This window comes from Sebastes umbrosus, chromosome 14 (assembly GCF_015220745.1).
Source record: "Sebastes umbrosus isolate fSebUmb1 chromosome 14, fSebUmb1.pri, whole genome shotgun sequence".
Classification (NCBI taxonomy): Eukaryota; Metazoa; Chordata; class Actinopteri; order Perciformes; family Sebastidae; genus Sebastes; species Sebastes umbrosus.
Genome location: NC_051282.1, coordinates 13,067,755 through 13,083,919, shown reverse-complemented (window position 1 = coordinate 13,083,919; position 16,165 = coordinate 13,067,755). Strand labels below are relative to the sequence as shown.

The following is a 16,165-nucleotide window of genomic DNA, read 5'->3' as shown; positions in this document are numbered from 1 at the left end:
GTCTGTCACTGAAAGAACACTCCGAGGTAAAAAGGACAAACAAGAAGAGGTTGTATATTGAATCAACACAACAGAAGAAAAGTAGAACTGATACTGAAAGAATCAAACATTATATATTTATTTAGTGCCTTAAAGATCCCGTCCTTTCAAAAAAAGTTGGTGTCTCATAAATTGCCTGACCTTAACTATACTGACTTGTGTCTGTGCAAAGTTTGTCACTAGAGAGGTGTTTTCATATTTCTCTGCTAAAGGGGGAGATGTCTGTACACTTAGCTAAAAGGCTAGATCTAGAATTTCTCGATGAGAAAGAGTAGATCAGCTTCCAGCTCCTCTGTTTTTTTACTTTTTATATGGGAAAAGCATGTTAAACAAAATATTAATCATAGCAGAGTATTTCTTTTTACTTTAAAAGAGTCTGGAGGGGAACTTTAAAGTATCAATATAGCATCAAACAACTATTTGCTATGTAAGATATAGAGGAGTAATTTCTACCTGAGCAGAGAATGAAGTCACTGTCCCTCTGTGTGTGTTGTAATCTAAGCTTGTCCTTGCTTTGTTGACATCGCCGGGCCGGCCACACATGCTTTGTAGTGCATGTGACCAGGCCTTAACTCAAGAAGGCAGCTACACTGAGATGGAGGCACTTGACAGCAGGACACAAAGCTTTTCAATCGTATGTACCAAAACATATAAAAGTTAAAAAACGATGAGGTTGACACATGCTGGTTGAGTAGAAACTGAAGTAGAGACAAAGAGAGGAACCTGGACTGTGTGACCTGATTGTGTTTAAACCTGACCTGATTCATACTGTATGAGATGAGTTATCCCGCCAGCGTGCTTGGGTCATGTGATAGCTTGCGTGTTGTGCTGCAGGAGCGGTGTTGGGTTTAAGGGGAGCACAGACCCGAGGCTTCATGGGTGCAGCGGCGCGCTCGGCCGTGATGCCGCCCTCAACAGTGGACTGTCTGTTCTGTCAGCCCAGAGGCCTTAAAAGTGAGACAGACAGGGAAGAAAAACAGCTATTATTACCTGTTTGAGAGGGAGAGACAGAGGGTAGCTCAACAACAAGCCTACCCTTCAAAATGTAACCCAAACTGGAGCCATTGTTGTTATTAAAGTCTCTGAGGATGAATCGCTGGAACAGTGGGATACTTGGACACAAACAGCTGGCAGATGCCATTGTGAGTTTGGCTTTTTTTGTTCACCGTCAACAATGCGCGGGAGATTAGGAGAGTTGTAACTGGAGGAGTATAAATAGTCTCTAAAGAATAGGGAAGTCCAGAGAAGAGACAAAAAAAGGGAAAGTTATGAAGAGATGTGTGGCTGGCAGTTTAGATACTTAGTGTGTCATCATTGCAGGCGCGGCCATTAGTCATGCACGGTGTTGCTTTCTTAATCGACTCCTTTCTTTTTATTAATGGATAAAAGGCATCTATATTTTTCTTAATGACAACTAATCCCATGAAAACACCAAAACTAATAGTGAACTCATCCTCTAACAAGTACTGTGAGTGAAGCCAAAGCCTGATATAGCTTTCTTTCTCTGTGCCATAGACCTCCACTGTTGTCCAACATGTTAGTGGCTCTGCAAGGCTGCCACAGTGCTAGATCCTAACATACTCACAATGACAATGCTAACATACTGATGTTTAACAATTACAATATTTAATCACGTTCACCACAACAATGAGCCACACTGTTATACTGGGGGACATGTTTCTTGATTACCATGAACATGGGCACCGTAGTTTATTTTGAGTTGATCCCACATGCTTTAGTGCATCACATGTGTATTGATACGTGGTTGAAAATAGTTCCCAACAAATGCACCAATCACTCCTGTTTGAGTAACATTTGCTGTAAACTACAGTGCACAGCTGTTATAGGAAATTATTGAGACTATTTTTTTAAAATTAAAGGTGCTCTATATGATATCCAGGGTACTAATATAGCAGTAAACAACTATTTGCTACGTAAAGATATAGTGGAGTAATGTTTACCTGAACAGAGAATGAAGTCGTTCTCCCTCTGTGTGTGTTGTAATCCGAGCTTCTCTGTGCTTCGTTTACATACGTGACTTTGAGTGCGTGTTCGTGCATGTGAGCGTGCCCCACTGGCTAGCTCACGACCGCCACTCTGATAACGCCGTCCCGACCGATAGCGCCATTGCTGAAGCGTAGCATCCACCCTCCAGTCCCCGCTCAGGTTAACACCGTTAACTCTGTCAGCACTGTTGCTGTTGTTTTCACTGTTAGCGCTGTTAGCACCGTTAGCTACAAGCCCCCGGCTCAGCCCTCGCCATGTTGAGAGCCGTGCGGAGGCAATAGAAATGCTCTCAATCTCACATTTAGCATAAACTATGTATTTGGGACCTGTTTAAAGATTTCCGTCTTCAGTAGGAGCACATCAATGTGTTGCAGAGTATTCAGACTGAATACTAGGACGGCCTAACACGTTGTTGATTTTGGTCTTTTTACTGGATTTGTCGACAATATGAAAAATGTAGAATAATTCCAGCCTTATCCTTTCAAACACTGCTATGCACGCAAGTCTGTACTACAGCTGCACATACCTAAATGAGAAGCTGGACAAATTAAACTACTGGGTATATGCAGATGAGCCACTACTGTCTACGGTCTTGTTTTCATTAGCCATCATACTTTTATTAAAATGACATACATCTATAAACATTTACGCCGCTTGTGTGTTTTTCCTCCTCTTGTCCTGTGTTTATGAGTGCCATGCTATCGTAATCAACAGCATCAGTAAAGAGGGATAATCATCTGCATTATAGAATGGACCTCTTATCCTCCTCAGCCCTTCTGCCATAATCATTTTTAATCTGCTTTCCATGTCCATTACCATCATGCCTGCTCAACCATTCCATTACACAGCGGGGCTCTTTCCGCTCCCTGTGTCCCCTCCTGACCGCTGTAGGTGACTTGCAGAGTAAAGCATCTGCCATAAAGCATGTCAGTTGACCTGTTAACCGCCAGATACAGGAGACAGATAGGCGCAGTGGGAGACAAACTTAATAACCGCAGATTTAAACACGAGTTGGATTTTCCCGGTTAAAACCTCCCATGGACATCCGTGCATGATTTAAGCAACATCTGAGGTTGGATTCATCCCAGGGAGTGGGGGATATGCTAACGGATCAAATCCGGTGGCGGTTTTATCTCATTCATGCTTTGGGCTGTTGGATTGCAGTCAGATTTGAGGGCTGTAAGATGCTGAATTATGAACATCCATGAGGGAACCCAACACTGGAAAATCTGTTTAGGGCATCATTGTGTGCACTACGCACTGCAGTACGTACTAAAAGTAAAAAGAAAAAGTATGTGATTTGGAACACAGTCTGAATCCAGCACTCATCAGACATCTCGGCCTCGTCACACAGCACTGTGCAAGACTCACGCTTAAGCTGGTAGCAACCAAATATGGAAACACTCTGCATCAAACATTTAACAACTTCTTCAGATTAGTCCTCTCCATTTAGGTTTTTGTCTTCATGCAACTCAGAAGACGTGTTGCTAAGGGTGTAACGGATCACAAAATTCACAGTTCAGATTGTATGTCGGTTTTGAGTCACGGATCGGTTTGGATCAAATTGGATCAGCAGAAAAAAAAAGGAGCAAATATACATTTTAGAGATGCACCGATCACGTTTTTTGCCACAGATACAGATTGTCGATCATCAATGAGCGATACGGATCGTTTTTGTTGTTGTTTTTAAATTTAAATGTTGTTTTTTCATTTAAATGTTATCCTTTTACTTTGTTATAGTTATCTATAGTGGTTATTTTTACACACAATTCAAATGATTAGGAAATAAAAGATTGTATTTTTATTGATTAAAAAAGATCTTGGCATTATTGGTTCTAATGATGTATTATAAGCTGCTTAGAGCGAGTGTTAGGAAGTTAAACAGGTCATCATTTCCTCTCTATTATCTATTTTATGTTGCTGTGAAAGCATCTCCTGGATCAACTGGATTTATTCAAGTTTTTTGCCAAAAACTACATTTTACAAGATTACACTTGAACACATCATGATAACGTTATAATTTACCTTCACCCAATACTCATTACTCTTTACTGAATACTCAATGGAACCTCCGTTAGCAGATGTTAGCTCTGGTGCTGCCAACGTTACTATCTCTCCTGCCGATTTCAACACGGATTTGGCGTTCACAATGTAGCATTATCAGGGATGGGCGACTAGAAAGCATCAATGACGATCCTGCGATTGCATGTTTTTAATGAATATCGTCCGATAACGATCAGCAGTCCATTACACCACTACGTGTTGCATTCTGATTAGTTCACTTTCTAGTCACAAGTACTCAAATGGCTACACGATAACGTGTTCCTTTTATCCATTGTGAGCTTCCCTATTTTCAGGGTTCACCTTACACCTTTATCTTACACTTTAAATGTATCTCTCCTCTTCATTGTATGGTCCCTGCTCTCACACAAACGTGTTTTCTCTGCAGCTTCCCCAATCCGGAAAGAGCATGACAGTGGTTAAAGTAGTAAAACCATGAAGTGCCTCATTAGTTCTCCTCTGAGTAGCACCCTTATCCAGGTTGACTGTTGTAGGTCAACAACTTTGTTTGCTGCCTTTTTTATATGCAGGTGGTGCTCACTGGAGCATTCAGAGAAAAGTGGGCTATGTCTGTTGGATTCAAGTTCAATGACCTTTTTACCCCTGAGCCGGTCCGTGCCTGCTCTTAACTGCTGTTTTCTATCCAGTACGCCGGCTTCATTGCTTGCTTGAGAAGATAACTATTCACAAATTGTTTTGCTTTTGCAAAACTGTGTTTTTGAATTTTTCAGTGTCCTCCACCTGTCTCATTTTTCTCAAGCTGCTGTTAAATGCATGACAGAAGCAGATTAAGTATGAGGACTGTAGAGCTTTTCTCATGGGGGGTTTATGCCGCCTTATTCCTCAGGAGCCTGAACAGAGCGACTGTTTGTTGCTGCAGAGTTCACAATGGACAAAGCCGGGAACATAAACACATAAGCATTTACCGAAGTCTCTTGAGAAGATCGACCCTTTCACAAAGATCCCATTCATGTCGATCTGCTCCTCCCCAGCTGTGTAGCGGACGCTGCTGCAACACACACACACACACACACACACACAGACAGATGTGCACTGTCTGAAGACACACTTCCTCAGCTAACCTTCTGCACAGTATTTCTCCTGTTTACCTAGACGGGGAGAATCCTCTCTCTCCTCATGCACGTGATGTCTTCATCAAGCTCTGGTAGTGCAGCAGATATACACACAGCCATGTTGCACTGTAAAACCGCAAAAGGAGATTTGGCAACAGAATTTCCCCTGGAATATGAGGGATTTTAGGGATTAACAGGAAATACACACAGTCCAAGGTACATTCTGTAAGCTGTTAACTCATTCATAGAGGGACAAAGTTTAAATCGTAAGACTAGATATCAGCTGGGGAAAGGTAATAGGAAAAGCGTAAATTTGCTTAATTTATGTTGAATTGAATCACCACCCAAGTTTTCCTCTGTTTCCACTCGTGGAAAAAGAAAACGGGATGTATAAATAAGTCATCATGAATGGCCAAAGGGTAATAAATTCCACCGTTCAAAACAATGCGCCATGCCAACCGCTATTTTACGGAGGACTTTCCACCTACTAGGGGCTTAGGTGTAAGATTTAAGTTGTAACTTCTGCCGACGTTGGAACTATTTCAGCTGGTGCAACCACTAAAGTGTTAGTAGCTTATAAACTTTGATTTAAGTCAAAAATTACGTTCAAACTAGTCTACATTTGAACTTAGGCATAGCTGGTGCAACCCAGTGCTTGCAGAGATTTAGTATTTCACTTCGATAAAGTTGGTTAACTTGCATGAAACTAAGAATATTCAAAGTCAATGCAGCAGGGGCCGAGATATCCTGGCGTCGACTATCCCGACCCCTCGCTCGGCCCAAAATACAAACCACCCACGACACACCACAGTGTTGTTGCTGAGGAGTGTTGCATACTTAACTCTGCTGTTCTACACTCGAATTGGCCCACTTACCCACATTAGAGTCAGCTTGGCTACTGCTCACTGAGTGTAACAGTGTCCTGGAGTTAACTCTCCAACAGCCTGTCGTACGCACACTTCCCTCTGATCTGCTGTGTTGACATTATGAGGAGCAACATTTCCTCCTGTTAGTACTCTCAACATCCAGCTGACATTGCCTTACTGCGCTGTTTTATTCATTACCAAACGGTTACAATACATTAGTCCTGTGTGTGTGTCTGTGTACGGTTGGTATGAGTGTTAATGTGTCTTCCTGCTCAAGCTTTTCCTCTGCCAGAGTGTATTATTTATGTCATTTGGTATCCCATCGCTTTATTGTATCTGCTGTGCAGTGGCATGAAGACGTGATTGTATTTTGTGTGTCTTTAGGGAGATTATTTGGAATTCACTGTTCACCCCTCCACCCCCCACCTCCCCGCTCAACCTCAGCCTCCAAACAAACCCCCCACCCCCTCTTAACCCAAATCCCATCCACTGTCTGCTGAATGAGGCTGTGTGCAGACATCAGGATGTGAGGAGAATTTAAAGTTGTTTCTCCCAAATTCTGCCTGTCTCACGCGCTCTTTCACATGCAGTGTTTTTAATGTACGGCTCACGGCGCACACACACACACACACACACACACACACACACACACACACACGACATTAAAGTGATGAATGGCACTATTAAGATAAATCTGACCTCTTAACTGTACTCTCTCTCTCTTCGTTTGAGTCTATGCGGAGGTAGAAGCAAGTTACCACTTTTAATGTTGTAGTCAGAGTAACGTGACATCATATCCATTCCGTATCGGACGCTACAACTGTAGAGCACCCATATACTGACATTTATGTTAAATGCATTCAAACGGCCCAGATGGAGCTGACCGTGGATGTATAAAGAGAACGGAGCTGATGGGAGAGCTAGACGGACTTGGCGAAGTTAGCAGAAGTATACACATGTGACTACTTCCGGTTTTTCAAAATAAGGTGTTAATAAGGGAACTGTATATAGAAAATACATATATAGAAATAATATTGATTGGATTATATTCACCAGGAGTATAAAACATTACATGTCCCTTATAAATTAAAAATAAAATACCACTACTTTGTGAGGGAAATGTCTTTATTCTTTGATTTTTGGGTTGCTGGAAAACAAATTTGATTAATAATGCCTCACAGTGACTGATATATTTGAATTCAGGACATCTCTGACTACATACATGCTGAAAATCAAACATTTTGACATATCAATTTAGATATTTTCCAAAAGAAAAGACCCTAGAAGTGTATGATTCAACTTTTTTCCCATGGTCTAGTGTTAAAAAAGTTAATACAATAAACGGCAATAACAAATCGCATCCCAGTCCTAGTAAGAAGAATTCAGTTTGGACCACACAAGTCATGTCTTCCTTCCCTCTGCCTTTCTCTGTCCCTGTAACTGCCAACAACATCTGACACTTGCAGCATCTTCAAGGCCACACATTGGAAAAAAAAGGCCCACATCCACACACTAAAGCGCTCATCATGACCTTGTGTTAAACTGTTTTAATCCACATCCTCCCAATAATAAACAATATTTTCATTACCAATAACTTCCTGATAATCCAAATCCCCCCCCCTCTCTCCCTACAAAAACATCTCTCCATGCAATATCTAGCTTAGGGTACATTTATTAAATTACTATTATTTTTGGCAACGCTACGTTATAACAATTAGGTTGAAAGTCCGGTCCCAAGCCCCATCATTATTATTGTTGCGTGTGAAATGCAGGTGATGGGGAGTAAGTGAATGAAAGAGTAATACAATGACCGAGTAATGGCCGTCAACTGGAGAATTGCCGCGCTGCCTCTACCCCAACAAAATGGACTTAATCTCTATTTATAGACCCAGACGAGCCAAGTCGAGCTGACGGGCCATTAAAACTTAATCAAAGAGATAGCTTTTCTGTCACCCACTGGCAGCACCGGGCACAAGCCTGCTAACCAAGATGTGTGACACAGGACAAGGCATGACGGATTGGCAATAAAACGAAGAAAAATAGGAGCGAGGGAGCAACATGAAACAGAGGAAAGAGAAGAAAATACAGGCATGGGAAGATGGGAGAGGTTGTAGAGAGAAAGAGACATTAGAATAGCATTCTAGACAATAAGACAGACAGTTTCATTTTGGTCTGAAGACGTGTAAACAGCAGACCACAAACCTGTGTGAAACCAACTGTCACGCAGGATTGAGGTCTGCTGCATACAGGTCTACTGTGATGAAGATGAGAATAACACAGCCACAGCTATGACCTTTTGTTGTTATTTTTAGCATGACAGGATGTGCCATTAACTGTAAGCTAATAATACACATTGTTCATGTATTTTATAATCACTTTAGGGCTACAACTAACTGTTGTTTTCATTATTGATTAAACTGGCGATCATTTTTTTTGATTAATCGATTAAATGTTTGGCCTATAAAATGTCAGAGTGCCTGATACAATTCCCTAAAGCCACAGGTGACGCCTTCAAATCTGGTTTTGTCTGACCAACGGTCTAAAACCCAAAGATATTCAGTTTACAATGACATAAAACAGAGGAAGGCTTTATTTATTTCACTCAACTAACCGCTTCAGCTCTAAATCTTGTCTCTCTGGTCTTTGTGAAAAACAAACCGATGGTTTCCAGAGTGTGTGTTTCTGCACCCTGGGCTGCCTTAGGGACAGGCCAAGATTTGTGTGTTCAATTCCTTTTTTTATTTTACATTTCAATATCATTAACCACATAACGTGAGCATAAAACTACAGTAACGCTGTTCGCCTCGCTCAGAGGCCATCCTTACCATAATAACACTACTATAGGAGCAACGGAAGTCAGGCAGCAGCTGGCGGTACCGCGGTTTTGCACTCTGCGTCTCACATTGCCGCAGTTTCACAAACGTGTCGGAGAACTACAGTGGCCTTCAGGTAATGTAAAAATAGGAAAGGCTCTCTCTAGAGCCAGTGTTTTGGTTTGTACGTTCTGGGCTGCTGTAGAAACATGGCGAAGCAACATGGCGAACTATGAAGGGCTCATTCTAAGCTTAAAAAAAACACAATGATTCTTAGTTTTAGGTGATTATACACTAATGAATACATAGTTATGAATATTATATTCCGATATAAATTATACAGTATGACACTGTCAGACAGTGTGAAATAAGGTGATTTATCTGATCTTAAAGCTACTTAAGGGGAAATAAAAGGAGACAACTGGATGTGAAGAGGGTAATTACACAGTGAGTGTGTTCCAGGTCATTCCTAACCAGGTGAACGGGGTGAGACTGTAACTTTAAGAGCTGTACTGTATTTATAAACCGATGTGATCTTAGTTCCTGATACTGTGGTCAGCACAGTATTAGTAGCTGCATCTACACAGACACAATGAGCGAGACGGTTTGGTCCTACAGGCATCACAGCAGCTCGTCTTTAGGTTTGACGTTTGCAGTTTGGTTACAGTGGAGTGAATAAGGACAGCTCAGCCATATTTATATGTAAGGTGAGAGACAGTATGGATGCATGGGGCCTGCTATCTCTGCAGCCACCTGTCCACATCACAGAGGAGGCACTGAGAGTCACAGCTGCTCGGTAAGGATACAGTAATAAAAGTAGATATTGGACAGTGGACACATAGCATTTATGTCTTTTATGAAAATGGTGCTATTTATGTCTTTTATCAAAATGGTGCTAGGGCAACTGCCTTTGTTTAGCATGTATTGACTTCACGTTATTTCACTTCCTATTCCCTTGCAGCAGTGTGGAAGAATAAGAAGAACTAGACGTGGTGTGTGTGTTTGTCCCTCGCCCTCTCCGTCTATTAGCGCGTACTCTTTAGTGTAAGTGTGTGTTTGGTACAACAGATAGAGAGTGCACCAAAAAAAGAGAGCCATCTGCCACACAGCGCGGGCTCGGAGGGTCAGTGACCTCGCACCGCTGAGCGTCTGAGTCAGATAAACCCATGACCGCGTGTGTTTCCTCGCTGACAGGAAGAGGACAGAAGTCAGACAGCGATGGGACCGTCAGAAACGAACCCGGGGGATCTGCGATCGGTCAGCGCCGCCGGTGTGCGATCTCTGCTCGTTCACGTCTCGAAAGTGACGACTCAGCTATTCGTCCCGCTCCTCCTTTGAATTTAGATTTTGTGCAAATGTCCGTCCCTTCCCCTATGGCGTGCGGTTTGACTCCATATGGTGTGGTGTTATATCAAGAGGACCTAACAGAAGTCGATGCATTTATACTTGCATTTTTTGTTGAAAAGCAGAGAATCCCATCATCTGTTTTTGAAGATTTTAGCTGTTGGTGGCTCAGTGTTCATGTGTTGAGAGTTCAGCTAGCTCATAACACAACTCACTGAGAAGTCCTGTCCTTTTTTATAGCTCATTGAGATGTCAAGTCCCTTTCAGTAGAAGGTCTTTCTAGTGCTTCATAGTGGGAATGTTTTGTCCTTTGACCTCTTCTCCCAATGCAGTTTATTTTCTTAATTCACCTGCATGTAAATAATGGAAATAGTGCTGCACTTATATGCAGACATGTACTGCATTGTGCTTCCACGTGCACACGCGCACACACAAAGACATACATGGTCTGATAGTCCATTTATCATGACCACAACTTATCACAACAGCTTTGGAGACCCAGTAGCAGGAAGCAGAGTGGCTGCGAGCTCTCTCACTTGCAAAACCACCCCGAATGTGTGTGTGTGTGTGTGTGTGTGTGTGTGCCCGTGTGTCTGCACAAAGTGCATGACGCCTCGGTCTCTATCTGGCAACGAGCAGAACAGGAAGCAGCGAGGTGGGGCTCGGTCTGTGCTGTTCTCTCTTCCTCTCCTCCGCCTCGTTCACTCGCTCCGGTTTTAGACTGGCTTTTGATTCCTGGCGGGAAGGACATCCTGGATTTTGCAGAGGCAGGAATAGCACTCGGTGTTGCCTGATTGGCGCTGCTGTCAGTGCCGAGTGTGTTCAGGGAGACAGTCTGGGAGCGAAGCCAGAAGGAGGCCAAACATGGCCAGTGAGGACGTACTGGAGGACCTGCCAGGGGATCAACCGGTTGACTCCCCGGTACACACTGAGCAGAGTGACACAGAGTCTTCGGTAGGCAACTGTGGCCGCAGCAGGCCTCAGCATGGCCGCCTTTCTTTCTTTTCACCCATTACTACGGCCCTTCTCTTTTTCTGACGGCTTCCTCGTTCACTTCCTGTAAAAACATCTCCTATCTGACAGCGAATCACCTGTGAGTTTTCATTCCTGTCTGTTGTCGTGATTTCGCCCCGCTGTGCGAGCTGTCTTACAGAGGTCCAGAGGGTCTTTGTTGTAAAACGCCAGGGATAAAGTTGTATTGTGTTGAACAGGAGTGCGTCACGGCACAAACTCTCCCTTCCTGTCGTTCATGGTGGCCTCTGCTTTCTCTTCTGCCTTGAATGGCCGTGTGGCCCCTGCTGCTGCTCGCACTGAGAACCTCTCAGGCCTGGCACATTAAGAAGGATATATGTGGATGTTCATGTCTGTGTGCTCATCAGTGATGCCAGTGTCTGTATACTGACATATCGGATATATTACAGAGTACGGTCTAGACCTGCTCTATATGATGAGTGTCTCGAGATAACTTCTGTTGTGAATTTATTTTAATTGCATCGCTTTACATCTTTAAAAGTTAAGATGTTGTGTCTGAGGATCTTCCAGACCAACCACTTTGACAATAACACATTTTTGCAGTGTTATTCTTCATGATTTGGTTCCACAACCATGTTTGTGGAATATGCTCAATTACATTGCTTCAGAGTTGTGCAATGACATAACATTGCATTAAAGCAGCAGTTCAAATCCTGCAAGCACTCGGCCTGTGCCATGTGGTTTGGCTGGCCTGACTGTTGTACTGTATTGTGTTGCAGATGGATTATGGCTTTAATGAGAGCAGAGCTGTAGCCCCGGCCTGCATGTAGCTGGATGGACACAGAGACCTAAGAAGTTGTAATCAGATCTGCTAAGCTGGATGGCTGGTTGCACGATGCAGTGAAAGGCCCCGAGCACCCCGTCATTATACTCTGGCAAAGGGGAGGGCACAGTCCTCTGTGTCCCAATGTGTGTGTGTGTGTGATCTGAGGAGATCTAATGTCACAACATTAAATGAATGCATGACATCTCCAGGCTTTCAAGCCCCTTTTTAATAGGTTTATGAAGAATATGCTTGGTTCTCTGAAACATATGCAGGCAATGGACATTAACGTGAACAACTGTTAAATGCAATGGCTCTGCAACATTCAGTATATTCCTTTTGTAAAACTTATTATATCCGGTTGAGACTGTGTCAGAGAGGTGTTGACTCACCTGCAGTATTTTTAGACCTTTAGTGCGGTGGTGGTGTTGTTGTGGTGGTTGGTATTGTAAGGTACATTATTTCGTCCCCTGTCTTGGGCTTTTATGTGAATATTAGGTCAGATTTTTTTGGAACTTTTGTTGTTTTTTAATTTGTATTGATTTAAAGAGGACCTATTATGCTCATTTGTCAGGTGCATGCTTGTATTTTGGGTCCCGCTGTTGTGATTGGTCAACCAAACCAAACTTTCCAGACTCCGCTTCAGCTCTGCCATAACTAGCTTTGTTTGAGGGTGTGCCAAACTAGCCGCTAGGCAGAGTGTGTTACTTGGTGACATCACCACGTTACAGAAAAAAAGGCAGGATTTAAAGCAAGGCGTTTCAAGCAATTCAGGATCAGTGTTGTCTGTGGGGGAGAGTATCTCCCTTTGGCGTGGACTTTGTAACTTTGTAGACCTTTAACATGCACAAAAAAAACAAATTTATATAACACACTAAAGGAAAGGGAAAAAACTCAAAAGTATAATAGGTCCTCTTTAATTTGTTTAATACGGATGAAAATTGAATTTTAAATTCAAAAATAATTTTTAATTATTGTTATTTTTGTGCTATGGCACATATTCTTTTCTATATGTCGAAACAGAATGAAACTGTTTTTGGGTCATATTTGTGGAAGTGGTGGCTGCAGACCTCGAGTGGACATTGTTCATGGGATTGACTGACATTGAGGGCGTTGCTAGGAGACGAGCCGTGTGCTACCGACTCCACAACATCATATCCCTGTGACGCTTATGAACGTTGATACATGTGATGTTTTTACCACTTTTTCAACAAGCCCACATAGAGTTGGTTATATGTTAGCTCGTGACCGAAGGCATCTGTCCCTTTACAACATTCAACAGCTGGGAAAACCCTTCATGCTGTTAAGTTTCTATTTCACCCAGAAAGTGGAAGCTAGTTAGCTTAGCTTGTTAAAGTTAGCACTGTTTTCCACTCAGTGTTACTTTTCATTCCTGTTGTGTCAACACCCTGAGTCAACGGCAGCTCAGTGCCATATAAATCACAACTTTCTGATGAGTGGAGACATGAAATCTGGGTGAAGATCAAATGAAAATCAGTGAAGAACTGCCCCCTCTTAGTCGATTAGTCAACTAATCGGTCGTTTTGGTCTTAGTCGACTAAGAGGTTTTGTCGACTTGTCGTTTTTTATGCTATTTTCATGCTGAATGACTAATTTCCAAGAAACCTATGAGCACATCTCTGGTAAACACAAGATTTAAAACAGTGCTTTTGTGTGATTCTTTGTGGTGAAACTCACAGATCTGTCGATTAAATCAACTAATCAATTAATCGACAAAATTGTATGAGAGACTTTCTTTTGTCTAGGATAGCCGTATAATAATCTGTGTGTTTTTGGGTAAAAACCGCAAACACTGCATACATAAGTTTGTGTGATTGTCTTTACACATCCATGTTACATTTTTATACATGTGCACTCTGTGTGTATGTGTATTTGTGACCCATCCAGAAGCATACAAGACGCTGATTGATTTTAGTCTGTATAAATGCTGTTCTAATCTTCTGTAATCTGGTTAGTGTTGATCAGTAGGAGAGCTGATGTGAGCACTCAGCTCTTTAAAGCGCTGCCTCTGCTTTGATGCTGCTTCACCATCTCGGCTCGGCAGGTTTCACATGTCGAGCCGAGGATTCACTCGGAGTTGCCGTTTTTCTCTCCTTTCATCCCACACTGCTCCACTCCGTCAGAACTGTGCGGGGTGACTGTTACCCGCTTTGTCTGTCGTAACCTCGGCTCAGCAGCTCTCAGCTGGAGATGTCACCTTTTTGAGTCTGTTTCGCTTTCAACTCAAATTGAATAATCCCCCTCATATGCAGTTTGCTAAATATAGTTTAACTCTCTTTTTCATATTTGTACTATTTTCTGCACACATCCCCAACACCTCCTCTATCTCATATTCTGCCACTACCTCCTTAACCATCTTACCCTCTTCCTTTTCTCCTTCTTCAGAGTGATCCAGGCGGGCTGTCGGTGCTCCAGCAGCTCGGCCTGGACCAAAACTCTGACTTCTCAGACTCCAGCGTGCAGCAGCGGCTGGACGAGCACCGCGAGAGGATCCGCAGAGAGATCCGGAAGGAGCTGAAGATCAAGGAGGGCGCGGAGAATCTGCGCAGGGCCACCACCGACAAGAGGAATGCCCAACAGGTGGACTCGCAGATCCGCAGCTTCAAGCGCAAGCTGGAGTCCCTCCAAGATCAGCTGCAGGAGCTGGACGCACACATTGTGGTCAAGGGCCCTGATGACAACAAAGGTACAGTATCCAGAAGTGGTTTATAAGCTTCTGTGCCACTGTGGGATGTGCCAGTTGTCTGCTTAATTCTTCACCATTCTGCTTTCTCGCTTCGGCTCATTTCGGCTTTGTTTTTCTTGAAACGGATATGATACAATAAAAGCGGTAACTTCCTTCTACTTACACATAGACTCAAATGATGCAGATATATCGATTCAGGCATTAAAAAAATCAATTACAAAATCGTAAATAAAAATCTTGATACAAAGGTGAATCAATTTATTTCCCCCTGCCCATTAGGCAGTAGACATTAGTAGTTGTTTATGGGCTTAAACATCACTGGTCTTTACTACTTTATGTGCTACAGTACCAGAAGACAATGATGATGTTTAACAACCAATCGTAACCTTACCTCTTAACATCCAACCACTTTTCTTGCCCAGATACCCCCAAGTCTCCGGGCTCGCTCAATCGGACGTCAGCCAACCAGCACCGTATCGCAGCTTTGGAGCGGCAGCTAAACATTGAGCTGAAGGTCAAACAGGGAGCAGAGAACATGATTCCAATCTATGCCAATGGAGGTACCAAGGTATTCATCTGGCTCAACTGTCAGCCATAACTCTTACTCACTGCTTTCACTTTAATATCCATTAATATTTAGTCTGTGCTCCTTTACTCTGTCCCTGATCTCCTCCTGTGTTTTCTGTCCCTCCACAGGACAAGAAGCTTCTCCAGTCGGCTCAGCAGATGCTGCAGGACAGCAAGACGAAGATCGACATCATCCGCATGCAGATCCGAAAGGCCATGCAGGCCACGGAGCAGTCGGAGGACAACCAATGTACCTATCATGCTTTTTGTTTTTATCCCTACTCCCATCTTTCAATTCCTCTTTCATCCCACCTGTCACTCTGATAAAGCTTATACACACTGCATATTTTATGATGCGGGTGGTAATGGATCAATTCTTGCTTCAGAACCTCACAGTGTACAGTCTTCCAGGCAAACACACACACACACACATAGTCCATTACAGCCCTCTCGCTCTCTCGGGTTAGAGCCTTATTGATGTTCCTGCATCCCCCCTTGATGTTGCCCAACAACTAAAAGCCATGCCTCATTTAACAGAGGTTAGAGACGAGGCAGGACAGATGCAGGGAGCCAGGAAGGGAGTGAGACTGAAAGGACTGAGTCAGAGATGACGACAGAGTGAAGGAAGGAGTCGGAGATGAAAGAGAGAATAAGCAGGGAAGGAAACAAAGCTCAGAGCAGCAGAAAGAGCAACAGTGTTCCTGACTGATTTTAGGCGCAAGTCTCTAACGGGAGTTTGTTTTCACTCCTTTGTTTTTCTCAATGTGCTCTCTCTTCAGCCCTGTGCTTTTAAAGCTGCTAGGATTAATAATTTTATATTAACAAGGGATCATATTACTGAAAGGTGTCTCTCGTAGTGACAAACCCACAGAGAATTATCACCCAACTTTGCA

General features: G+C 43.0%; 1 protein-coding gene across 4 annotated transcripts in view; it reads left to right on the top strand.

Annotated features, from left to right (window-relative positions):
- pkn1b (protein kinase N1b) overlaps positions 1 to 16,165 on the top strand; it is a 38,673-nt gene that overhangs the window by 7,200 nt on the left and 15,308 nt on the right. For 2 of the 4 annotated variants that reach the window (XM_037791014.1, XM_037791015.1), the window contains 3 exons: positions 14,405 to 14,705; positions 15,128 to 15,273; positions 15,402 to 15,522. In XM_037791014.1, the coding sequence (XP_037646942.1) occupies positions 14,405 to 14,705; positions 15,128 to 15,273; positions 15,402 to 15,522 (568 nt within the window). Of the gene's footprint in view, positions 1 to 9,454; positions 9,656 to 10,843; positions 11,158 to 14,404; positions 14,706 to 15,127; positions 15,274 to 15,401; positions 15,523 to 16,165 lie in introns of those variants that run through there. The other 2 variants (XM_037791013.1, XM_037791012.1) reach the window with 2 other exon arrangements.